The following is a 27,824-nucleotide window of genomic DNA, read 5'->3' on the forward strand; positions in this document are numbered from 1 at the left end:
ACATTTGCATACTTAGGTGGCTATAGAAACAATATATAATTGTACTTTTTCTGTGATGTCATTCATTCCGTGAATTTTTATGGGGCTAATTTTCTTTTCCATGGCTAAAAGAAGAAAAGAGAGAACAAAAGAGTCGCCACATAAATACCAATATGGTGGAACGTATGTCTGTCCATCCGTCTCACTTCTTGATAACTCAAAATGTATTAAAGGTACTAAGTTTTAATTTTGGGTGATCCCACTTTTGAATTATCTTTTTTTTTTTAAAACCTTGTCCAGAGCATAACTTGAATACTTTGTAAGATAATTACTTCATATCTTATATATTTAGAGAGTTTAGTGAGAGAAAGCGCAATGACTATTTATAACTTTGGGTTGTCTCAGATTTTAATAATTTTCCTTTTCCTTTTCTTCTCCATTTGTTTTGAAAACCTTGTTCGGCCATAACTCGAATTCTGTGTAAGGTCTTGACTTGATACTATATACATGTATATTCATAGAGGTCAAAAAGTGCAGTAACTCTAGGCGGTCCCATTTTTGAATTATCTCCCTTTTTTAAAATACTTATCCTGGACATCACTATTTCTATATAAGGTATTGTTTTATTACTACATTTATTCATAAAAATCAGTGAGAAGGAGTAAAGTCGTTAAACCACCACTCTCCCTGGCCACATTTCTCCTTAATACAAACTCCCTGACTTATTAAATAGCTTGCCAGTCAATAAACAAAACTATTAGCCTTTCGGACATCGGTTAATACTTTTATTTATTGATCGGCGAGCCAGTCAATGTGTTTATCGTTGAATCGTTGACCTCCCTTCAATGCTATGAAGAAAATTTCAAAATCGTATATAAATTAGAAAGTTATCAACATGTCAGTATTTTCTAAACATTACAGAAATTTTGATTCATTATCAACATTAAAACAAAACGACGGATTTAAGTTTAGAGAAAGTAATAAAGAGTTATCAAAAATATAATAAGTTGTTGGTAAGAAAATCTCAGACTCACAAAAGTATAAAACTTGTAGCTGTTTATCACCTGTATTATAAGAATGATTTTCATGAAGTTTTTGTGAGTTACAAAATGTTTGAATTCCTCACGCTATGATTTTAAACATCACGTTATCGTTTGGGCATTTACAACTCGTTTAACGGGGTCAACAGTGTTGTTGTACTTATAAAATAGACTTGCCCGGTTTATAGGTTGGTCAGAGCTACAGATATGTATTGTATTTGCCATCGAAATACCTCTATAAAATGCTTCTCCACGTTCCGTTTGGATCCGCCCATGTTTACAAACACGTTTGTTTATTCTATGGTCTGTACAACTCGCTACTGTCCATAAAATAAACAAACGTGTTTATAAACATGGACGGATCCAAACGAAAGGGGAAGAGTTATTTTTATACAAATATTTCGATGGCAAAATACAATACATATCGTAGCCCTGACTAACCTATAAAAAGGGCCAGTCTGTTTTATAAGTACAACAACGCGGTTGACCCATTTAAAGGAGTTGTAATATATTTTGCATCTAGTTATAAAATATAGCCTCGTTTCGGAGCATTCTCCGAAAACATCCGAAGATGCGCGACGGGTTCGTAAGGAGTCGGAAAACATACTTTCGGTTTTAAATACTAGGCAAAAGGTTTTTGTTTATTTGTTGCTTATTCTTGAACATATTCATGACTATTTGATCATATCCGATGTAGTGGGACATAATCTCAGTAAAAAATATGAAGTCTTAGCTACAAACTCTGGTTTCATTTAATACTCGTTCGGACGTTACTAGTGAACCTTTTAAAACTTGTGAATAGTAAGAAGTATTATTCTGAAGAATTCTGAAACTACATACGAGAATACGTAATCGCGCGTAAATTACCGATTGTCAGAACGAGGCTTAATTGTGGGCAAAAATCAGGCGAAACAGATGTATGTATGAAAAATCTACGACGAAAACATTGAATCTTATCAAACATGACATTTGGGTTATTAACAATGTGTCGCATTTACTGATATATTATATTGAGGAATTTAAGATTTAATTACAGATATGTCAGTCTTTCGACCACGCTTTTGTAAACGTATATATGACAAATATTCTTAGTCGTGTCGTTATTAGTATTGAACATTATAAGTACTCAGGAGCAAATTACAATAAATAGATATCCAATAAAGACAATGTGTGCTTATTGTAAAACGTTGTTCAGGCTTACTTGCATTTTTGGAATATGTGGCGGTTTTACAAGTAAGTGCTTTAAAACATCAGTTAAAACATTTTTATAGGTGCCATTATTATCCACTTAAAATTAATTTGATTCTATTTTTAGTCTTTCCAATCGAAGCAGTGATACCATTTTAGCCTGACATGCGTCTCTATGTCTAGTCATCTTATTTTTAACCCTTACCCTGTTAAATTTCTACAATAAATTTATCCAACTTTCATTTTGGACTGTACCAGTAACTGTTAAAAGGGGTGCAGACCAAAAATATACTGAATGAATGGCGAACAGTGAAGATCATGATCAGAATGGATGTGTAGGCTGATCATGGTATGCACTGGCCGCAAAGGCAGAATCAATCGTGTCCAGCATATTAAGGGTTAAGGACTGCAATAGAAACGAGCGGTTTTTACTGTGAAATCATTAATTTCGTGAGCAGTTTATTCAGTGTGAGTTTACCGAAAGGGACATTTTGCGGGGATATAAATTTGTGGATTTGGATTTTCGACCATAAAATATATTATATGAAATTTATCGTTCGTTGGTATTAAATATCGTGGATTGACTCACGGAACGTCTAAGGAAATAGATGTGCTTATGTTTACCGTATTTCCTATCTAGCATTTACCCTGCTAAATTTCTAGAATGGACTGGTCTATCATTCAGTTTGGGCAATACCATTTATTATTTGAAGAGACGTTCCTTAAAATGTACTGAATGTATAGCGATCAGAGCAGACCATGATCAGCTAGTGCGCGGATCTGGCTTATCTTTGTCTGCACTGGTCACAAAGGTAAATCAGGCTAAAAGCGAATTTGGTTTTATCTTACAGACAAAGGAATCAGTCTAACGTTATTCATTTTAGAGGTTGAATGACGTTGTGTCTGAAGTCATTCAACCTCCACATCGGAATAAAAAAAATGGCAGTTTCTTATGGAGAACTGATTAGTACTGGTACACAGTCCAGGAAAACTGGTTAAGTTAACTGCTTGTCGTTGCATATCTGGCTGACTGTTGCAAAGATATGCTAAACCAAAGCAAACAAACAAAAGAAAATATACAGGTATTGATAAGAAGAACTTCTGGATTTGAACTCTAAAATTTTATCTGGTATAACACAGAAATGTTAACTTGATGGATATGAAATTTAAAAAAATCTGTAGTCATTATGAAACTTTCAAAAGCATGACAAAATATATATAATATTTTTTAATGTTTCAAGATTTACAAACACTAGATTACAATCTACTATGTAGTCGAATTTCTTAGATATACTGGAAAATTATGAGATCCACCAGGAGATATATATATCAATAATAAAACTATAGTTTATATAGACAAATCAAAATGATCAATTTTCATACACCTTTTTGAAATGAACGGACGTATTATGGGTTGGTGTGTGCGTCAGTCTGTCTGTCCGTCATAATCATTGTCCGAAGCATAACTTAATAACCATGCATGGTACTGACTTACTGACTTGACATATAGGTAGATGGCAATCTGACTAAAGTACTTGATCTTCTAAACGAAGATCTGAGAATGACCCATTCACATTTGTCTTCCGTATATTTTGGATTTCCAATTTCGCAAATCTATTTTTATTTGAACCAAGCAGACGACTTGTTCGAATGTCAAAGAGTAAGAAAAATGTGCAGTCAGTCCGGGGCTCTAACCCGGGATCCCTCGCTTACAGAGCAAGTGCCCTACCGACTGAGCTAACCGGCTATCTGACACATTTCGTCATAAGAATTGTAAATATGAAAATGTGTTTTCTTCATTGGCAAACTTATGACAATATAACTTTTATTAATATATTTCTTCATTCTATTTTTTACAAAAATATAATAAGTTATTTTTTAGATTGAATAACGAGGGTCGTTCGATAAATACAATATAGATTGAATCAATAACTTAGAGATGGTTCATGTAAATCAAAACTTAAACAGAACCGTATATTTCTTAATGAATTTATGAATATGTAGCTTGAACATTAGGGCATCTAACCAGTGAGTCTATCATAGGTCATTTTTCAGGTACCGACAGTTCAAACAAATATCCGTCATGGTCAGAATGGGGACTATGGGAATGTCATAATGAACAGATTACATGCGTATTGTATCGGTACAGATATTGCTTAGGTGGAATAGGCGAAGATTGCGAGATGATTGGCAGTAAATCTTTTGACATGAAGCGGTGTGACGACAGCCGCCAAAGTATATCATTCTAATCTCCTAGTGCACCTTTTGAAAACTTCTGCACATGCAACACTTGATATCTTGCTAAGATTACTATCTTTATTTGATTGAGAGAAAACATATTGGTAGAACAATAAAATGTGGATGATAAATCAAAACTTAAACAGAACCGTATATTTCTTAACGAAGTTATTCTTTTTGTCGTCACAATGTTTTTGAAATATTACACAATCAAGATAAATATAAAAGGTTAATGAAACAAGTTGATTGCGTTATAAGGAGAGAAAGAACTAGAAATGGACCACGTAATAGATTCTAAGACAATATTTGTATTTTCTTCTTAAATTTCACCTACAAGCTCTGAATACAATATGAAAGCAATTGAAATGTTTACTGGTTGTTTTATTAAATTTATTGTAGATTCGTTAGTAAAATCTACAAAAACTTTATTACCAGATGCAAATGTGACCTCAGTTCCCACATTACCAACGACTACGAAGGGGCTTTCTTTTATTTCTGTCGTTACAAAGACGTCATTTGCGTCTTTTGACCCGTCGTCTGTCGTTATACCATTTACAAAGTCATCAGTGACGACTACTTCTCCAAGTACTGCAATCCCTATATATTGGTTGGAATGGACAGGCTGGGATTGTCAGGAAACATCGGGTGTGTGCTTAATGAGGAAAATAAGAAATTGCTCAACGTACATCTCAGAGGACTGTGAAGATAAACTGGGAGATGACCCTTACGAAGTTCGTACATGCAGAAAAGAAATATGTCCAGGTATATCTGACACTGAAATTACCATGAAACGAACAGGCCTTTCAATGATACACTCAGTACATCCAAAGACGTAAACCTTTTGTTATCGCATTTCTCAAAAATATGATCAATGTAGTTAACGCATTCGCATTCAAACAATACTTTTGTGTAATTCAACATTTTAAATGGAAAAATGAACTCCAGTATGCAGTAACTACACATATATTATAATTTGGACCTTACTAGAATTGTTTTCAATTTGTTTCGTTGTTTGAAATGCATTCTCGTAAAATAAAGGGTTAGACTTTTCATGACAAAACATTTCAAAACAAAAAATATGTTTTAATTGTATACATGTTTGTTTTTCTTATTTATAGCTAACTGGCTAGCATGGGGCGAATGGAGATGTAAAATGGGATACAATGGTTCTTGCAATATGAAACGGACTAGAGAGTGTTCTACGGGCTCTACCGAAGCATGCGGACTAATATCTTCAATATCACTGCCATGTGAGAAGCAAGTTTGCCCAGGTAATATATAGTGCATAGTGTAAATGCACTTCCGCAAGTCGTAATATCTTTTGATTGTATCTATATGCAAAGTGCCAGTTTTCTACTTTATATTTATTAGAAACATAATATAGCTGATGTTTCAAGAAGAAAATCCATTATTCGAAAGGTATTTTTATTAAAGTAAGTCATGTGCTATGACATGGATTTCTTATTGTGATTACTTATTTTAACACTAACTGGTCGTGCATTATAAAAATCAAAACGTCGCTCCATGTCCCTATTACGCAATTTATTTGATGCGATGAAGTTCTGCCTTACTGTGCTGGATGGTGCTAGTTCCTGCTAGTATGTTCGGGGATGGACCAGGGGTCACCTTATTACTTCCGCTATCATAATATGTTGGAACATTGACATATCAATTTTAATCAATTATAAACCTTGCCCGTCATTAGTCTTGTCTGTAACATGATATAAATATACAAGGTGTTGACGTTAACCTAAACATATCTGTTGATGGCGATGAGACAATGTGTAGAGGGTATAATACTGGTCAATGAGTTAAAGGCTAAGGCCGCAAAGGGAGATTAAATGTCATTTTGTCCCTCATATTTTGTGTCCAGTGCATGACTTAATAACTTTTCAATGAATTGACTTTTAAATTGGCATATCTGTCGGTTTGCGATGAGATGATGTGCAGAGCTTATTAACCGGGTCGGTAGATAAGATCAAGGTTACATCTGGAGTTCAAATGTCACATTTATCCGTCATTTTTCGTGTCCAGAGCAAAACTTAATTACCATTCCAAGTACTGACTTCAAATTTATCGTATGGGTAGGTGGTGGTGAGGTAATATGCTGAACGCATGAACCAAGTAGTTAGGTCAAACGTAAATATTACATCAATACAAAACATGTCTGCCATATTTTGTGTCATAAGCATAACTTATTATTGGTATTATCATCGATTCAGCATATATGTATATGGTGATGAGAGGATGAGCAGAGTGCATCGACTTGGTCGGTTAATCAAAGGTCGAAGTTGAGTTCAAATGTCAAGTGTTTCCTTTGTTATTTTTTTTTGTCCACAACACAACTTTTAAGTCTATTCAAGAAATTAACTTATTATAAATCTAGGAATATAGCATGGTTGTGATGAGAGAACTGTAGAATTGCAGGTGTGCAAAAATCCACATTACTCCCCAACCCACACACATTAGTTCATTAATCTTTTGCCTTTATATTCCGTCACGGCTGCAGCATAAAACTTAATCCCTACCCACCGCCACTTTACATCCATCGCCAAAACGAACTCCAAAAACATCTTTTAAGTTGTATGTCCTCTCTCTCTGGTCTAAAACTTTGGGCGTATATTGGTTTGTTTTGTGGAGCTCTTCTTTCAAATTGCTTCATGTTTGATTTAAATATTAGTAATTTTATGGAAGAACATTATTGTACCTTTGAGTCTTATTACATTTTAGACAAGTTTGAACTTCAGCAGTCTGGTCAATGCAAGGGGTTTAGTAAGTATTATTCTGTGTCAGCGTGTACACTGTTCTGAGAATCGTATGTTCTTTATCATATAAGGATAGTTCAATTCGACGAGACATAGACAAATACACCCGAATTTGATGCATAGGCAATTATAAAATTAATCATATATAGTACTTACTTTCGTTTTAAGAACCTTGTTTTAAAACCAAATACAAGTAACATTAGAACGTCTGAGGCTTCAGTGAATACAAGTTTCAGGTACAAAAGTAAGTTTTACAAGTGGTAACGAATATAATTGTTCGTTTAACGTTTGTTTAAATTAAATAGGTATGTCATAATGAAAACTATACTCCATTATATGTATTTTAGTTTTACTTTTACCTGATATATTTCGGGCTACATTAAATTACTAAATAAATGTAATCGCATTACATACTTCTTTTGCTTGTTTTTAGATGCTACTAGTTGCGCAGACGCTTCATCTTGCAGCGTTATTACAGATATGCATCAGCTAATTTGTCAATTTAAAGATACGGCAACCAAAGATTGTCCGAAGGCATGCGGATGTTGTGAAGGTATGTTTTCTCCCCGTACATTAAATGTGTACAGCCTTATAAAAATCATTTTGCGGGAACCCGAATCGACGCAAGCACAACATTGCCTAGCAAGTACAAAATCTGTTTCTGTCCTGCCAGTAACGTTTCGGTAAGCATAGAAAATACACGTTTTCTATAAAATATTGCACAAACTATTTCACCCAGAATTAAACAGCATTTGCACCTCAAACAAGACATTTAACAAATACAATAGTATACAATTTTTATGCGGGTTATAATGATACAAGATGATATTCGCTGATAAACGTTGGTATTATACTTAACGTTTAAATGTCATCTTGACGTAAGTTGGGGGAATAACTATTGTTTATTTGAATGTTATTTTTTTCCGTACGCATAAAGAAAAGCGCCTTATATACATTCCTATTTATAAGTATAGATAAAGTTGCTAAAGCGCCCCTTGTAAGCAGCCAGCCACAATGTGTCACTTTCTCAGCTGTCTTCTTGATACAGGGTTTACGATGTGATTTCCAAGACTTTGATTTTCTCACCAGACTTCGATCCCTTTGTTACAGAGGAGGCACATTGGTCGGAATGGAGTAACTGGGAGTGTCAAAGATTGCCAAACAACACGTGCAGAATGAAACAGACAAGGAAATGTTCAGCTAATAATACAAATGACTGTAAAGGAATGTCTGAAGTAATAGCAGCGTGTTCTGACAGCATTTGTCCAGGTATGATCATTATATCAACGTTTCGGATCATGGAATTCATTCAATATTCCTGTATACTGCTTCAATCAGTGCTACATGGGAATTTTATTATTTTTTATGAAAACTCTTTTGAAACGAGTCTGCTATTTTGTTCGCTTTGTTGCAGTCAGTACTTCCACACGCACGAAAGAGATCAATTTGAACAAGATATTAGCAATAAAACTTTCTGTTTATTTAATAGTTGTTGATATGCCTTTTGCAAGACTGTATAGTCAACATTGTATCGAAATGCGTGTTAACAAACAGAACAATTTTGAGTGCCTTTGTTACATCAATCGCATCACTTAATAGCTTTGAAGATCTGTGCAGATGAACACTAGAGCAAAATGTAATGTGAATAACTTATATAGTAAACGGGCAACTTATAGTCTTTCCTTGTGAACAATTTGTTTTGACTTTCTTTGAATGTACTTGTATATGCCATTTATTTGCATTTAACGGATTAGCTATAAAGATTGTGGACCTGTGATGACAAATCGACAATTTCTGTGCTATTACATACTCGGGAATGCTATTTCGGCGTCCTTTAGACATTACCGAATATTGTTCTTTTTACAACATCCGACGAATGCAAATTGCATTCAGTATGTAGTCAAATGGAAGACGCAGATCCACTTAAATGTGACATATCGAGTATGTGTTGATAAAAAAGCGTTTAAGCATATAGCTTTACTTCCGTTAAAGAGTATGAATGTTGTTTTATTTATGTGGTTTTGTTAGTTTAACGATATATGTATTCATGTATTCTAAGATCTATGTGAAATTCCTTACGAAATTTATGAATACAACCATTAAGGAGGAGCGCTTGGCTAGTGGTTTGGGTGTCAGCTGTTCAACCCATAGGGCGTTGGTTCAAGCTCCAATGGGGTCATGACCACACCTCATAATACAACACCACTCTTGTTTTTGTAAAGGAAGCGGATTCAAGGGTGATTCAAATAAGCTTCAAGCTTGCATCACCATCGAGCTAATTTACATCAGTATAAAGCAAATCATGATTTTTGATTAGATACGTTATTCTATGATCGTATGAAGGTGCTTGCGTGGTTTGTTATAAACTTCCATATGATCCTAAATTAGATTTTGCTTGTCTTGTTATGCACATTTATTAATCTTTGTAACAATATAGTTTCGTAATGCAAACTTCATTTTGTAATAAATCTGTTTTATATAAACAGTTGAAACTCGATATCCCGAACTCGAAAATATTTTCAAGTCCAGTCATGAAAACACTAACATACAATTCTATTTTAAATAATACTTCGGTAGTCTCGAAATATCACATTCACTCCCGTGGAATAAGAAACGTCATTTCCAAAAAAGCTTTAAAACAAAATAATAATTACGTTATCATCTACATCGTCGTCGTGCTCAATTTCCAATGTATAGAGTAGAATCTTTATAAACAATCTTCCTGTCAACACTGCTGACTCGATCTCAAAAACAGGTTTACACAACTGTTCACTGGGCACCTTAACCAAAGTTGTTTCAGTTATTCCGATTCGTCATTTATCATGTCCATGCAGTATGTATTGTCCTAATTAGAAATGAGTTCACAGCTACGTTTCATGGGTGACCATTTGTCAGTAATGATTATATTAATCCGAGTTTTCAACAAACACGGAAAACATAGCTAAGAATATTCGGCAAGTGGCATTCTGTCCCATTTTAACACAGATTCACAGAAATCACAGAAATAATGCAATCTTTATTTGTCAAAATAAGGGTGTCTGTCCCTTATTAGTCCCCTACTGGTTGAAAACCAGTTTTGGGGACTATAGGAATGCTCTTTTCCGTCATTCCGTCTTTCCGTCATTCCGTCATTCCGTCCGTCCGCAATTTCGTGTCCGGTCCATAACTCTGTCATCCATGAAGGGATTTTAATATTACTTGGCACAAATGTTCCCCATGATGAGACGACGTGTCATGCGCAAAACCCAGACCCCTAGCTCAAAGGTCAAGGCCACAATAGGAGGTCAAAGGTCAACAGGGCTTTTTTCCTGTCCGGTCCACAACTCTCCCATCCTTGAAGGGATTTTAGTATTACTTGGCACAAATGTTCCCCATGATGAGATGATGTGTCGTGCGCAAATCCCGGACCCCTAGCTCAAAGGTCAAGGTCACAATTGGAGGTCAAAGGTCAACAGGGCTTTTTTCCTGTCCGGTCCATAACTCTCCCATCCATGAAGAGATTTTAATATTACTTGGCACAAATGTTCCCCATGAGGAGACGACGTGTCATGCGCAAAACCTGGACCCCTAGCTTAAAGGTCAAGGTCACAATTGGAGGTCAAAGGTCAACAAGGTTTTTTTTCCTGTCCGGTCCATAACTCTCCCATCTATGAAGGGATTTTAATATTACTTGGCACAAATGTACCTCATAATAAGACGATATGTCATGCACAACTTTCAGACCCCTAGCTCAAAGGTCAAGGTCACACTTAGCAGTCAAATGTTAAAATAGCATGAACAGGGTCTGTTTCGTGTCCGGTCCATAACTCTGACATTCATTAAGGGATTTTAATATTACTTAGCACAAGTGTTCCCCATGATGAGACGACGTGTCATGCGCAAATCCCGGACCCCTAGCTCAAAGGTCAAGGTCACAATTGGGGTCAAAGGTCAACAGAGTTTTTTTCCTGTCCCGTCCATAACTCTGCCATCCATGAAGGATTTTAATATTACTTGGCACAAATGTTTCCCATGATGAGACGACATGTCATGCGCAACACCCAGTACCCTAGCTTAAAGGTCAAGGTCACACTTTGAGATCAAAGGTCAAGAGGATTTTTTCCTGTCCGGTCTATAACTTTGTCATGCAAAGCAGGATTTAGATATCAGTTGGCACAAATATTCCCTGGATGAGACAACATGTCATGCGCAAGAACCAGGTCCCTAGGTCTAAGGTCAAGGTCATATTTTAGAAGTCAAAGGTCAAATTCAAGAATAACTTTGTATGGAACATTTCTTCTTCATGCATGGAGGGATTTTGATGTAACTTGGACCAAATGTTCACCACCATGAGGCACCCTTGTTTTTAGAATTACATCCCTTTGTTGTTACTATAAATAGATTTTATTGTAACTTTTTTATTACTGGCAGTAGAGAAAAATCGAGACCACTTTTCTGTGGTACAGCATGCATGTTACATCCAATTTTTAGGTGTATTTTGACCTATCTCTACCTGGTAAAGAGTTTCTTGTGGACTTATATTATTAATTTTTTTTTTTTTTTTTTTTTTTTTTTTTTTTTTTTAAAGATTAATTTCCCTTTGTTGTTACTATAAATAACTTACATGATAACATTTTTATAATCAGCCAAAAAAATTCAATATGAAAACAACTGTGGGTTTTTATATATGCACATTTTAATCCAAGTGTGTTGTTATAATGTTATAACATATTGTATATGTAGTACAATATTGTTTATACATCATTGACAGATATCAGTTCATTATGTTATACTGCAGTAGAAAAAATTAGGTGCCTTCCAGTAGGGGACTTTGTATTGCATGGCAATACTTCATTCACTTGTTTGGTTATATAATCGTAAATCTTGAAAATCTTTTCCTCGGCGTCTGTCGGTCACTTTTCATAATAATTTGGGCAGATTAATTCTAATTATATCTGCTTTAGTTGGTAGCGATATAGGGCCTTCGCCATAGCTCTCTGTCTTGCAATAAAGTTTATTTCCATTTCACCATTGCTTTCTGTCCTTTTTTTTATTTGATTATTATATCTTTCAGGTTTATCTACTCACGTGTCAACAATACTGCCAACTACAATTGGGTCCATATCAACTTTGACAACAGGTTTAGTTGCATTAAACAGTTTAATAACGTATGTACATTGCAAGGAAGGAATTAACACAGTAAAGTGTCGGGAACACGTATTTGCTTCAATGTAAAGTAACATTATCTTTCATTGAGTGAGCCCCTTTTTGTTATGGACCTTACAACTAGCTAAGCTTGTAGAAAGTGCCTCATAAGTTTTATCATTTTTATAACAGAGTCATAAACATTCAATTGAAATATTTAAAGGTATATATACTTCGCTTTTCAATTGTCAAATAGATATTCAACGAATAAAACCAAGAAGAATAAGGTCCTTACAACGGTATTCTATGCCTGAGTCTGTGCCTAGGCGCGTTGCTGGTGTTGAACATTGTATTACCTAAATATGTTTGATTAACTGTAAAATATAACCACGTACTAATCATTCACGAGTTAGTGTCAATTGAACAATTCGCTTCTTAATAAATCAATTGTTGTGGTATTGTTGCTGTAGTGGGTATTGTTTCTGGTTTTTACGCTCATGGCATCGATTAAATTATATGTAGTTAATGACAAACATCCGCCTAAACCCCATTACACGAAGCGTGAATAGTTGCATTGCCCCGTTCGAACATAGTCTGAAATTGTTTTGCATGGTTACGTATAACGTTTCTTGAAAATTATTTATTATTAAGATAATTATATTATCTGATCATTAATTGAAACTGTAATTAAAATATAGTTCTTAACTCTTCACAATGGTCTGAATGGTTTTATGGAAACTGTTCTGTGAGTTGTGGTAACGGAACAACAACCAGACTGAGGCATTGTAACACTGGACATGACGGAGACTGTACCGGGAAGCCATTTGAGACGGTACCTTGTTATGCCAGCGTCTGTCCAGGTACATGTATGAGAATTCACGGTCTGTATAAATGCTTAAAAACGTTAAAATGCCATGAATGTTGTAACGAATAACAGAAATGAAATAATTGGCTGCACATTTTAACTTTTCTTTCTGACACATACAGATCATTTTATCCCCTATTCCCCTTATTTCTCTTAAAATGTAAAACACTTACGCTGATATTATAAACATTCTACCGGCCATCGAGGGCTTTAATAGAATCATTTTTGACCTTTCAAAAAAAAAATCACAATTTTTTAATTGATCCTTAAAAGATACGTTTTCGTATGTTATTTTCAATTGCAAATTTCAGCCATTTTGACACCAATAAAAACCACTTTATTTGAGAATGCATTGTTTTAAACGATTCAATATGTAATAGTTAGAATAAAAGCGTTATTTTAAAACTAAACACAGCATAATTTCTAAAAAAAATGGCTATTGGTTATAATTATAATGTTAACTATAACAATGATAGTCATAAACATCATCACCATCATCTTCATCATCGTCATAATTTCCTTAATGTCTGTCGTTATTACTGAAATTGTTTAATACAGCTTATCACATGCATAATGCATCATTTTTATTATGTTTACTAGCATCATATATTAAGAATTGTAATTTTTATTATTATCACCGTAATTATTCTGATCATTTTAAAGTGAAATGTCATTAATAATGATGATATTGATAAAAATGATAATAATAATAATAATAATAATAAAATAATAATGAAAATAAGATAATAATAATATTATTATTATGCTTATTATTATTATGATTGTCACCATTAGTGGTAGTAGTAGTAGTATTAGACCATTCTAAAAGATATATTGCGAAAACTCTATTACCATATAGATATGCCTTGTATGCCTATTATGTGTCTAAATATATCTAAAACATCTGCAAAAAGGTGTATGAATATAGCTCAAACCACTGCACATAATGCATCTTAATACAGTTCAAACCCCTGCGCGTAATAGGTCTATATATAACCAAATGTGTCTTAATATAGCTCAAACCTCTGAGCAATGGTCAGATTTGTTCAATGGAAAATGTTCTGCCGGTCTATATAAAACCACAACCTCTGTCCATAATGTGTCTTATATTATATCTTAATATAGCTCAAACCTCTGCGCAATGGTCTGGCTGGTTCAATGGAAAATGTTCTGTCAGTTGCGGTAATGGAACAACAACCAGACTGAGGCATTGTAGCACCGGAAATGATGAAGACTGCGTTGGAAGTCCCTTTGAAACAGTTCCCTGTACTGCCACTGATTGCTCTGGTATGAGAAAGTTGTGTGTTTATTGCGACACAAGTTAAACAAAAAGTAGTTCAATATCAGTGAAATGATATTAGTAACTAAACATTGAGGTGCACGATAGAGAAATGACCAGACGGAAAACCATATTTGACAAGCCGATACATTGCATGTCATTTGTTACTTCCTTATAAATCATGATGACTATGGTCTTGAAGTGACTGCTATCTGTCCATGTTCAAAGAGCCAGTATTTAAAGGAGTGTCTGTCTTTCTACTTCTCATAGCGGATGCATGTGCGTCTGTGCACACAATCCTAGTTTTAATCCAAATAATTCCTTCACTCACTCCCGAAACATTATAATCACTAAGCTAGAAAAAGACATACAACTTAACTAGTAATACAATTTAATACTTTTGTCTGTGCATTATTTGTGTTTTTTTTTTCCAGTTTAAAAGATACAGCCAACCATTCTTATTGTCTCGGAAGTGTTTTCGTCGAAATGTCGAACAAATTACTTAAGTGACAAAGATGCTTGTGATTTGACTTACATGTATTTTGTTTGCAATATGAGTTCAATATTAAAGAATCTGTTGGTTAAATTTTGTGATCTTAGTTTCCCCTCTAGATTTTTGTACTTGCTGCTAATGAATTTTTAGTAAAGTTGAATAATCTTGTGAAATATACTCTGATGGAAATGATCGAGAGCACGCGTGGTTATGCTTAATTCGAGCAGATGTCTTGACCTGACAGTCTATCGTTTAACATGACGTGAATTATATTTGATTAAAGACCGAGATAAAGGCAATAATAAAGCATAACATCGTCAGTATAAAATATATCAATTGCAGAATGAGTTTTAAGCTTCTCGAAGAAGGATTAGGTAGAGCATTAGGTCACATATTCATAGAGATCGGTAAGAGAGTATGCAGTGACAAATAGTTCCAAGGTGGGTTCATTTTTGAATTATCTCCCTTTTTTGAAAACCGTGTCCCGGACATAACTGTTATTTTATGTAAGTTATTGATTTGATACTTTACATATATATATAGAAATCAGTTAGATGCAGTGCCAAAAAGTCCGTTGTTTTTATCGTTATTCTTCCCTGATGATAGCATAACGCCGAAATGTTGGAAGTTAATAATTATTTATGAACAAACACTACACTTGTTGTTGTTGATTTTTTCTGTTAAATTAGATGCAGTGCATCATTAAAGAACCACAGCTCATGCTGACCATATTTCTCCTTAACACAACATCAGTGACTGAAAATCTTTTTATTTCATAGCGGCTTTCCGGTAGCATCCATTGGTGTTACCAATCGCCTTGGTAAGTTTTATTAAATGATTCTTTCTATAAATCGCTGGACCATAGTTTGGACAATACGGCCTGTCTACACATGCTGCATGAAACACATGTTTACTAGGCTAATAAATTAACAATGTTAATACTATGTAAGACTTACTGAATAGCTTGCCAGTCAATAGACGAAACTATTAGCCTTTCGAACTTCGGGTAATACATGCGTTTATCGATTGGCGAGCCAGTCGTTGTGTTTACCGTTGACCTCCCTTCAATGCTGTGAAAAAAAAATTCAAAATCGTGTATTTATTTGAAGACGAATTATTATTCAATATCGATACGGATAAATGCATTAAGTGGAGCCGTACAGCGGCACATGCTTCGAGTAAGTTTTTCATACAGTTACATAAGAAATGTTCATTTACAAAGTGTTGGGTGAAATGTTACAAATTAAAATCAAATTTCTAGACGAACCGGCTGTCGATTTCCGACAAAAGTAATATATAAGGTTACAAAATTTTCCTTTTCCGGATCAAAGTCACAGAGTACACTTATTTTGTATACAATCATGGCTCTAGGGTTGCATTAATAATATCTATTTACAAAGAAAATTTAGAAATATGTTTTAAGGCGCAAAAGAGTGCCATACGTATGACACGAGTTTTACTTATTGTGTGTGATGTTTTATTTTTTTACACTTGTTTTGAGGAGAAAAGTATTTCGGCACAATTATAAGTCATGTGGCTGATTTCAAGTTTTGATGGTACAGGAAGACCCCAGGTGCCCCTCCGTGCGTTATTTCATCATGAGCTGGAACCTAGGTAGAACCGCCGACAAGTGAAGGACAAGTGATTTGAAGTCAGCAACATTAACCGCTCAGCCACAGAGGCTCCAATCCCCACAAATACGTGCCTAGCTTTAACCTAGAGGAAACGAAGTGTATGCTAATGATTCAGCTGGCAGGTTTATAAAGGAAATATTTTTTTTTTCAGACGTTAAATAAATTCGTAAATGATGTTTTAAAATCATCAAAAGTTCCTTTAATCATTGCATTATTAAATAAAGGTCGAACCTAAGTTCTTGTCCATAGTAATTTATGAAAGTACACTGGTACCAAATGACCCCATGAACTTGGCCATTTTTGTAATTGATAAACCAATGGCGATCGTGTCTACATGCCGTAATAATATTTGATAGTTTACCAACCTAGACCATGTGTATACAAACAAAAGCTTGTCTAGTGCGATGTACATTCTTCAAATTCTGTACGGTAAGTGGTGTTTTTTTCTGTAATGTGATGCAAAAATGCGCATTAATATAGTCAATTAACATGTGTAAAGAAACTTATTTTGATATAAGAATTTCTTTGCTAAGTAGGTATAAACGAAGAAAAAAAAAAAACGCATTTATACCAGATAGAAAAATACTTTGGGTATTTGTTAAATTCGCTTATTCAGTGAATTACAATTATAATTTTCCAGATTCAGATATAAGTTCTAACGTGTTATGGTCTTTGATGGTGGCAATAGGAAGTTTCTTGAATTTTTGAAATGCATGTTAAAAGTATCTTTTTCCCTATCTGAAATTCTGGTCGCCACTTTGTTTATTTCTTGCAAATTAAGATATCCTGAAACTTTCGTGTGATTAAAAAAGGAAGTAAAAGTTAAAATTCTAACTCTTTTCGATCTTACAATGGAAAATAAAAAATGAAAATCGTTTTTGGACGATGAATTCAAGACTACTCGAGACTTTTTTAGAATTCAGAATCTTTAAAATGATATATAATCATTCAGGTAACATCTTGTTAAGAAAAAGTTAGAATGAATTGTAACTTCTTGTAATGGAACATTTTAGGCATTTAGTAATACCTGAACATATTTCAAATAAGATGTATTTTACATATTTCAATTTCATCATAGGATTGTGCGTGACGTCAGCATTTATAGTTGGTATCAGCGGATTTCTTTGTAAGTAGCTAAACTGCTAGGAAGCTTTAATATGACTTATAAACATGAATGTACTTAATAGATTTGCTAAAAGACACCCATCGTGTAAAATCCTCTATATCTGTAATTAAGTTTAATGCCGTAATCAACGGTATTTCAGTTAAGTAACAACGATACAACGATTAGTGTATCTAACTTGTTTTCAGGGCAACTGCTCCATATGAATGAGGAGCGTGTGTGTGTGTGTGTGTGTGCGTGTGTGTGTGTGTGTGTTGGAGGAGGGGGGGGGGGGGTTTGAGAGGACAACAAATGATTCAGAAATTCTGTATTCTAGACACATCTTAATATGTTGTTAATATGTATGAAATATTTTATTTTTTAATTAAAAGCACAGCGTTTATCATGTCCTTTTAGTATGTATATATTACCAGGAATGAGTTGTTTGCACCAGTCCCCTTTGGTGTTCTGTTTTTTTTTTATTTTTAACGTGTAATTTCAGTGCAACCAATAAAGCGATATGATTGTAATTTCGATCACAGTATGTGCGCGTACCAGACAAGCACGTGGTCCCACGTGATGCATTGGTCTTGGTACCACGTCTCATCATCGTCTGCTATTCTTTCTAAAGACCATACTAACAATAAAGACGGTATTGGTAAGGCGTTTGCTTTTAATCATTTACATCGAAGAATTTTTAAATTTTATTACACAGTATGGAGATCTTCACATTATCTTTGGCGAAGAATATATGTCGGAGAATCCAGTGTAAGGAAAAGACATAAAAGTACAGATTGAAAATAGAAGAATTATTAAACTTTATTACACAGTATGGAGATCTTCACATGATCTTTGGCGTAGAATATATGTCGGAGAATCCAGGGTAAGGAAAAGACATAAAAGTACAGATTGAAAATAGAAGAATTATTAAACTTTATTACACAGTATGGAGATCTTCACATGATCTTTGGCGTAGAATATATGTCGGAGAATCCAGGGTAAGGAAAAGACATAAAAGTACAGATTGAAAATAGAAGAATTATTAATCTTTATTACACAGTATGGAGATCTTCACATGATCTTTGGCGTAGAATATATGTCGGAGAATCCAGTGTAAGGAAAAGACATAAAAAATACAGATTGAAAATAGAAAAATTATTAAGCTTCAAGAAATTTTAAAGCTTTCTTATTGGTTCAGGATAATGAAATTTCTGAAATTTATCCCAAAGCTATCAACTTATATCAAACATGACATGTTACTGAAGCAAAAGAAAGATATAATTTTGAAAATATATTTGTCTTGAAGGAATGTATTTATGATATGATATAAATAAACACATCGGAACAGACGTAGATGTATTCTATCCACAGATTTAGATTTGATAACATATATTTAAACGAAAATATGCTACAATGTGCGAGTGTCAATTTTATCTGCCTGATCATTCAGTTAAAGAAAATACTATCGTACCAAATTTACGAGCAAATGTCCATGTTTATAATACGGGTATAATACTAAAAGAACTCGTATTAACTTTTAGCCAGCTGGCGGCAAGTGATTTTGACTTTACTAATTATTGTCTGCACTGTTCGCTATTCAGTTATTAAAATTCAGTGAACAACCCTTTGAATAATAAATGGTATTACCCAAATTGAATGATGGAATTGTCCATTTTAAAAAGTTAGTAGGCAAAATGTTAATGACATTAAACTTACGTCATTTCTGCCGTCCAATCATTTTGTTAAACTGTTTTAAATTTTCTATCTTGCAGGTCGCGTATTGAATGTTCAGGCTTCAACTTTAAACAAGCCAGGAGACACAGTTAGGATTTCATCCGGTGTCCTTTCCTTTCCGAATATCAAATATGTATCGGTAGGGTTTTGGTATAATTTTAATGGAACTAACCCACTCACCCTTAAAGTCTATGTGAATGGAAGTGCCTCCAGTGCAGCCATTTATTCAAAGGACGGTATGTAAATATTTATATATACATATAACTTGCTTAAGCTCACGTATGATTGACATCCATTCACGTTTGCATATATGCCTATTTTTTACTCGATGATTTTAACACATGAATGATTTGATGTTGTAGCTGTTACTTTGTTCATAAATATTCTCATTGCCGTGTTTCAAATTTTATTTTATCATATATTTATTGCAACAAACAAAATACAAACAAATGAAGAAAACGATCAAGTTCATTTATACTTTTCCCAGTAGAGTGATTTTGTTTAAGTCTTAAGAAACGTGTACTTTGTGTAAGTATGCTTTTTAGAATATCAATAAGTGTTTTGTTTTGTTTAAGCAGTACAGTCTTAAGCAATTCATTACGGTAGCGGACCCGTAATGACGTTCGGTAATTTCCGTGCGATTACGTAATCTCGTGTTTCGGCATTCTTCGGACAAATACGTAGCTCGTACGAGCACCTGACTTCTTATTTATAACAGAGAATGCCGAAATATACGTATTCGAACGGACATTTCCGCTGTAATAACGAGTCTACTTCATATATAATCACAGGTCGTTACGGAACAAACCGCTGGAGACATGGCTGTGCTACGACGGCTGTCAGCACAAGCAATATAAAGGTGAATTTTGTGGCCGTAGTTACACATCCTCAAACATCCGGGTCATTGGCGATCGATGACGTCACAGTGGATGAAGGTTACATATGCCATGATCTCAGTCACACTTCTTCAACGACAACAAATTATCACGTGACAACTTCATCGACCATTCACGCGACCACAACGAAATATCAAGGTATAACGCTTTCAGAAATTATACTGTACATCATTATTTATGTATAACAGCGATCAGGCATTTATATTAATTACAAAATGGAGGCTGTGAGTTTGTGATTATTGTAGGTATATTTATCCATCAGAATGAATATTTACAAATTAGAAAGAAAGAAAACGCATCTCGTTTCTGAAACAAAGGACGCTTATTGACTGGATAAGAAAATACCGATTTATCGGTTAACGAGAATGACTTTCTAAAATCTCCAACGATTTTTTCGGCTATCTCCGAAACAATCGTTGATTTGTACCAATCACTTGTTCGATAATTTAATAACCAATGAGCTAATACCAAATTAATGCCACGCCTCCTTTTAAGCACGTGAATCATTATTTGTCGTGATTTCTTTTTAAGAATATATAACCGCTGATAAAACTCTTTTCAATAAAACAAATCTGAATTTATCTGAAGTCATAAAATAAGTAAACGATATCCGGCATTAACTTACGAACCCGCAGTTCTGTGAAGTTCAGGATCAGACTGGAAAGTTCGCTTGTAGTATTTTCAGATTTGAGCCAAACAGAACGGTAATGTAAAGCATCATAAAGAACCAAAAGAGTGAATAATTTTCGCAGATAACTAGTCTACAAGTTCATTATGAAATTAAACTGGTCTGCATTGTCTTATCTTGCCTTACTGCGATAAATTTACACAATTTCATTCTCACAATATACTTCAGTCTGTTCTTTTATTCGGCTCGAAAATTTTAGTCAATCTCAATTAACTCCATGACGAAATCATGACCATCCGCTAAATAAGACTTAGTGGTGTCAACGATAAATTAATTATCATTTTGGAACGAAAGAGTAATTTATTTAAAAGCTGATCGTGTTATTTCTTATCAACTTTCATCGCTTTTTTTAAACATCCCACAGTTTCATGCGTGACTATGCGATAATCTTATTTCTCGTTTATTTTGCGGGAGAATCTACACTTAGACAGTAACATATCGTTCACGTCCTTGCTGAAACATTTTGCAATGTAATTTTCTGTACTTGTAACTTTTTCGTTTACTTCAAGTATTAATGGAAATACAGTTATTGTTAGAATTTTGCTCACTCTCTTACTTCATTTCTGATAGTAAATCGTATTTAACAGCTTCGTCATCAGTGTCGTGTGATTTTGAATCGCCTTTTGTTTGTGGATACCACCAAAACTCAGGTGATAAATTTGACTGGACAAGACATGCTGGAACAACTATATCGTCTGATACAGGACCGAATGGTGACCATACAACAGGGCGTGGTTAGTGCTTATACTTTGAACCGGTTACATACTAAATACTAGTAATTAAGAGGGGAAGGTGAACGCTGGTTTAAATTGTCGCAAACTCTTCGCAAACTCTTCCACAAGCAGTTTTGTAATGTACTTTATAATAATGAATATGATTGGAAAATGCATCAAAGCTTGGCTGGTTTTTATAAGAGAGAATAAAGTTAAGACAGTTTAACAATGCCTGTGGTAATATAACATAGAAGAGATAATATTTGTTATATAAGATTTCAAACTGTACGATACGGTGTTTATTATTATTATTATTACTATATTATTTACATAAGAAGGCTTATTTAGTTTTGTCTAATTACTCATACATTTAAGATAGAACTGATTCAACTCTTTCAAAACTTTTGTTTAAAATTTAAGGATTGAGTTATTTGTACAAAAGCCTATTTCAAACAAACAGTCAATCCAACATTTTGTTAGATTTATTACATAATTTGCTTTTTGAAGGTCATTACTTGTACATAGAAGCGTCATCGCCGAGGAAACCAAATGAAACGGCTATCATTGAGTCGCCCTCATTCAAAGCCAACGGCCACGAACGTGTTTTGTTCTGGTACAATATGTATGGAAATAACATCGGGGCTTTAAAGGTGTACCTTGCAAGATATGGTGTCAAAGGAAGTCCAGTTTTTGCAAAAACGTCAGGTAAAGATGTAAAACTAAACCCACTTTACTCAAGGGAACAACATATTTGAGCCGCGCCATGAGAAAACCAACATAGTGGCTTTGCGACCAGCATGGATCAAGACCAGCCTGCGCATCCGTGCAGTCTGGTCACGATCCATGCTGTTCGCTTTCAGAGCCTATTGCAATTAGAGAATGCGGATGCGCAGGCTGGTCTGTATCCATGCTGGTCGCTAAGTCACTATGTTGGTTTTCTCATGGCGCGGCTCCTATTTCCATACATTTCTTTGACTATCGTTTTTTTTCTCAAATATCCATAAAATTTGAGTACTCATGGTACAAACTCATTGACATAAGGCTTTTGCAAGATATTCTTATAAATAACCAAACAATTTTGCAGGAGGTAGTAAACCGATGCAACGCTTTTTAAATACAAACTGTAATGCAGAAAATTTACATTTTTTTCTTGCATTTTTATCAACAACTCACTTTCATTTTCACCCACTTTATCATTTTTCAGTGTGATTTATACATTTGTTGAAATGAACATGTTAAAAAATTTCACCCAAACTGTAGGCGGGTAGCTTTAAAACGTCCATTTAGCTATTCAATTATAATGACGACAAAATACATGATAATAACGATATATTGACGACATAATACATAATAATAACGATATAATGACGACCAAATACATCATAATGACGATATAATGACGAAATTATACATTATAATGACGATATAATGACGACATCATGATACATCATAATGACGATATAATGCCGACATAGTTTAAAACGTTAATTGAAAATATCTCAACGTTTTGCGAAAAACTGAATAAGGTTGTTATAGTAGCAAAAATAATTAAAATGCATTCTTGAACTGGTCGAAATCACGGATATATGTCTGCTTGTAGGTTCTTCCTCATCCATTTGGCGCCAAGCCTGTATTGATGTTACAACTGTAGCCTCGAGTGTTCAAGTTGTATTTGAAGGCGTTATTGGAAACGGTTTCGCTGGAGATATTGCAATTGATGACGTCAAATTAGAAAATGGAAGCTGTAAGACAGGAACTGCTGGTATGTTTTCATTAAAGTTCAAAGACATTAGTATGAACTAAAATTTTCTAACTGTTTGTAAGTCAAGAACATTTGAAGTTGCCATGTTTACAGTTAAACAGACCTTACGCTTAAGATAATGCATGGCACATAAGATTTTGAAAACAGTGAGAAATAATAATAGTTTTAAGTCTATTTTATCATGGTTATTTATGTAAATAATAATGAATATCTGAGGTTATCAAAGAGTAAAATTGCGTCTTACCTCTAGTTATGAGGTATATCAATTAAAACTTTAAAATAATGCGCTAATATATCTAGCAACGTTTGGTAAATACTGTTTATTCGTTTTTACCCATCACAAAATAAATTGAATTTGTTGTGTTTCTTTGATAATCAATTAATCATTATAGAATGTGCATGATTTGAATAATTATTTGATATCTACATTTTCACTACAGTTCCAAATTGATAGTGACATTTGTGAGGCTTAAAATTCATCTTAATATGCAATTAAATTGAGAACACATTTCGTTTCTACATTGGAAAATATTTATCTAACAGTGAATTTAAAAGTTCAAATATATTGAAAAAGTCTCACTTCAACTAGATTAATTCAAAACCTACTTTTAGTTGTCTGGTATCATAAATATTTTATATTTGTATTACCAGAGTGATTTTCCCGAAGGTAAAATGACAAAAAATTAGGACATGCAGGGCCTTAAAATGACCTCCGATATAATTTTATAACACTTCTATTACGTATCTGTACATTTTCTTACAATACAGCATAAAGTAAGAAGTGATTTTTTTTTTTCTAGTTGTAAATAATTGATTCTCCTTTGAAGCTTTGTGTGATTTCTCCTCTTGTTATTTTGACATTCTGCTTCGAGTAAATGGCCATATCTATAAAAAGTTACACTATTATTGGAACATTTTAATCGTATCATATTTCTAGTAAACGGTCATTGGGGATCATGGAGTTCTTATAGCGCATGCTCAGTGACCTGTGGAGTCGGTCACGTGACCAGTCGCCGATACTGTAACAACCCAGCACCTTCAAATGGCGGTAATAACTGTACAGGGAATTCTACAAGACAGACACCGTGTCACAATCCTTCATGCACAGGTAAATTTGATAGTAGTTTCACACTTTTATCTGTGATTTAAAATATCTCAGATCGAATTGTTTTGATCGGCGTGAAGTTGGCAGTACAGCAGTAGCAGCAGTAGGAGCAGTTAACTGCTGTAACTGCTGGCAGTAGCAGCAGTTAACTGCTCCTACTGCCAGCAGTTACAGCAGTTTATTGCCTGTCGCAGTTAACTACCACTAGTTACAGCAATTGATCGTGTTTACTAACACCAGTTAACTGCTACTACTGCCAGCAATTATAACAGTTAATAAAGCTGTATTACCAGATGATGAGAATGACATAAGGTATTTATTTTGTCAGTGTCCTACATATAATACTGCCAGCAGTTAAATTGTGTTATTAAAATCAGTTTTACAAGTTTCCTTCAGATGTGTAATAGGCCGTAAAACCTACCTTTCCCGCTTATACATTTGTCCGTATCGTTTAAAGATCATTGAAGCGTTCTTAATCTATTTCTATCAAGAATTTTCTGCCCTTGAAACCGACTTTCAAGGGCATAAAATTCAGGATCAAGCCTGGATACCTATGATTTTAATACATATTTTCGTTCTAAACTTGATTCTCAGTAAGTATACAAAGTTTAAAGAAATACTGCCCATAGGAAAAGTTTTTGCCCTATAGGAAATTGTCCCATTTACCCTTAAATTCTCCTATAAACTATGTAAATCTGCCGTTTTTTATTACAAATGTATATTCACTTCCTGTCTAAATAAAGCGTGGAGTATTGTCACGTAAGCGGTTGGGACTCTGTACTCTGTCAATTCATTTTTTATTAACCTTTTATGTGCGATAAAATTAATTCATTCTTTCACTTATATGTTTTCTATTTTTCTTTTCATCTTAATGCAAAGTACCATGCATAATTTTCATTATTGGTAAGTTTCGCCAGCTAATTCGTCAGAGTCCACAGTATAATTTTTTCTAGCCAAGAATTTCATAAAATTATAAATAATTTGATTTGCACATGCATGCATCACATCCATTGTGCATTATATAAAATATTTTGTACTTACTTGTAAAAAAATATTATAATACGCATTAGACTTCCATATAATTTCGTTTGATCTGTTGTCGCTTTACATAACATTGTGTTAAAGATGAAAATTTATATTGATTAAAATACTGATTGATATTTAAGCAATGCTTATACCTACCATACTATCACAGCTATTTAGGCGGTTCATCTTTTTGTTGCTAAAATTAATTATTATACAAAATAAATCTTTACTGCTATATTGTATTTGCAAACACTATCCAAACTATAGACCGTTTCCTTTATAAAAAGGATAAAGCATCGCTAACTTTAAAACCGAACATTAACTCATGGCAATAGCAGCACTTCACTTGTGGTAGTACAAGCAATTTAACTGTTGTAACTGCTGGCAGTAGCAGCAGTTAACTGCTCCTACTGCTGGCAGTAGCGGCAGTTAACTGATGTAACTGCTGGCAGTAGGAGCAGTTAACTGCTGCTACTGCCAGCAGTTACAGCAGTTAACTGCTGCTACTGCTGCTACTGCTGTACTGCCAACTTCACGCCGATATTGTTTTGTTATGACAAGTAGGAAAATCCCAAAATAGTTTTACGTTTTATTCTGTATAAATGATTAAGTCTTTACAAATTTTCCTCTGTCGTCTGAATCTATACTTGTACGTGGCAGAATATGAATTCTGACTAGTCCTGATTGTTTAAAAACAAAAACATATATATATCAGTAAAGCCTGATATGTGCATAATTTCTTACAAAAATGATTACTCACACTAAAGCTTTTCAGAATATACAATTCATCTTTAAACATCATAGAACTATTCAACTTGTGAAACAAAATTGATACATTCCTAACAATTTAAAATGTTTTTTTTCTTTTTGTATTCCCTTAGTGAACGATACTTCGATCTTACAACAAAAACCCCAACATTTCCACTGTGTATGTGTCGTGATTAGTGCATGGCTCTCTGGCTGTGTTTAGGTTACTCTGTGCTTCCAGAAACTCACCTCTGACCTTTTATTTTTTCAGTGAACGCAGGTTGGTCAACTTGGAGTACTTGGTCGAAATGCTCAGCATCTTGTGACCTTGGAACAATAACACGTGTTCGCACATGCAACAGTCAAGCATTGCCGTCTGGTGGAAGCACTTGTACTGGGCACAAAACAGAAACACATGATTGCTCACTGGGACAATGCCCAAGTACCTGTTTTATATATTTCAAATGGAAACGGATTCTATGTGTGAAGTTTATGAAAACATGCCTTGTTCTTTAATGCTTTATCACAGAGATTGAAACATTTTTATCGATTGATGTAGCTATTAAATAGCAAACCATTCTTCCATTGAGTAAATCAGAAGTAATTAAGAAATTCCGGCAGAAAGGGTATTTTCCAATTAAAGATACAATGTACTTAAAGAGTACAAGGACTGGTTAGCCCGGTGTGAGTATAATGTGACTGTGTCGGATATCATGTCACGTGGCCATGGCGTGATATTTGAGTGAGGCAGCACTATAAAGTTGGGCTTTGTACTCACTGCTACAAGTAGACACCGTCGTTAAAATAATTGAAAAATTGTTGAAAAAAGCCGTTAAACTGGAACACACACACGCACGCACACATGCACGCACACACGCACGCGCACACATAAAGACACATGCATCGATGCAGGCAGGGAGAGATATGCTCTCGCGGTATTGCGCAATATGATGACATCATGTATATACATTAAAGTAATACAATAAAAACCATAAAAACAGAAACTATTTAACTTTAAATTAATACGCATAACTATTATCATAATTATTCTAATTGCAGCTTGGTCGCATTGGTTTGACGGTACTTGTAGTTCAACTTGTGGAAACGGAACAATAGAGCGTCTCCGCACGTGCAGTACAGGGACACAGTCTGACTGCGTAGGAATTTCCACGCAAATAGTTCCATGCGAAGGAGTAGATTGTATATAATATTGATATTAAATAATACTAAACACAGAATTATTTTTTATGTATCTCTGGAATGTATTTCTCGGCTATTTTAATAATCTATATATGAAAATAATAAATATCATTGATGTGAAATTCGAAAATTTGATTGAAAGAGTTGTTAAAAATATCTATTGAATAAACAACATACTGATACGATTTGGTGAGCGGTAGTCTAATGGATAAGGTGTCGGCCGCTCAATCCAGGGGCCGTGGGTTC

The 27,824-nt window shown here is 34.3% G+C and overlaps 1 protein-coding gene across 2 annotated transcripts; it reads left to right on the forward strand.

Moving 5' to 3' along the window:
* The first annotated feature begins 1,910 nt into the window (after positions 1–1,910).
* Positions 1,911–27,604, forward strand: LOC123541810 (uncharacterized). Of its 2 annotated transcripts, XM_053531653.1 has the most exons (20): positions 1,911–2,252; positions 4,263–4,442; positions 4,881–5,207; positions 5,564–5,716; positions 7,176–7,217; positions 7,644–7,763; positions 8,321–8,479; positions 12,264–12,329; positions 13,033–13,194; positions 14,325–14,486; positions 17,684–17,731; positions 18,210–18,365; positions 19,480–19,677; positions 20,233–20,475; positions 21,613–21,759; positions 22,246–22,443; positions 23,339–23,500; positions 24,438–24,608; positions 26,650–26,820; positions 27,438–27,604. In XM_053531653.1, exons 1-20 carry the CDS (start codon positions 2,186–2,188, stop codon positions 27,584–27,586), a joined length of 3,081 nt encoding a protein of 1,026 aa, XP_053387628.1. In that variant the 5' UTR covers positions 1,911–2,185; the 3' UTR covers positions 27,587–27,604. The 2 variants fall into 2 exon arrangements, with proteins under 2 accessions (XP_053387628.1, XP_053387629.1); XM_053531654.1 differs by lacking the exon at positions 7,176–7,217.
* Positions 27,605–27,824: the final 220 nt, after the last annotated feature.

Source organism: Mercenaria mercenaria, chromosome 19 (assembly GCF_021730395.1).
Source record: "Mercenaria mercenaria strain notata chromosome 19, MADL_Memer_1, whole genome shotgun sequence".
Lineage (NCBI taxonomy): Eukaryota > Metazoa > Mollusca > Bivalvia > Venerida > Veneridae > Mercenaria > Mercenaria mercenaria.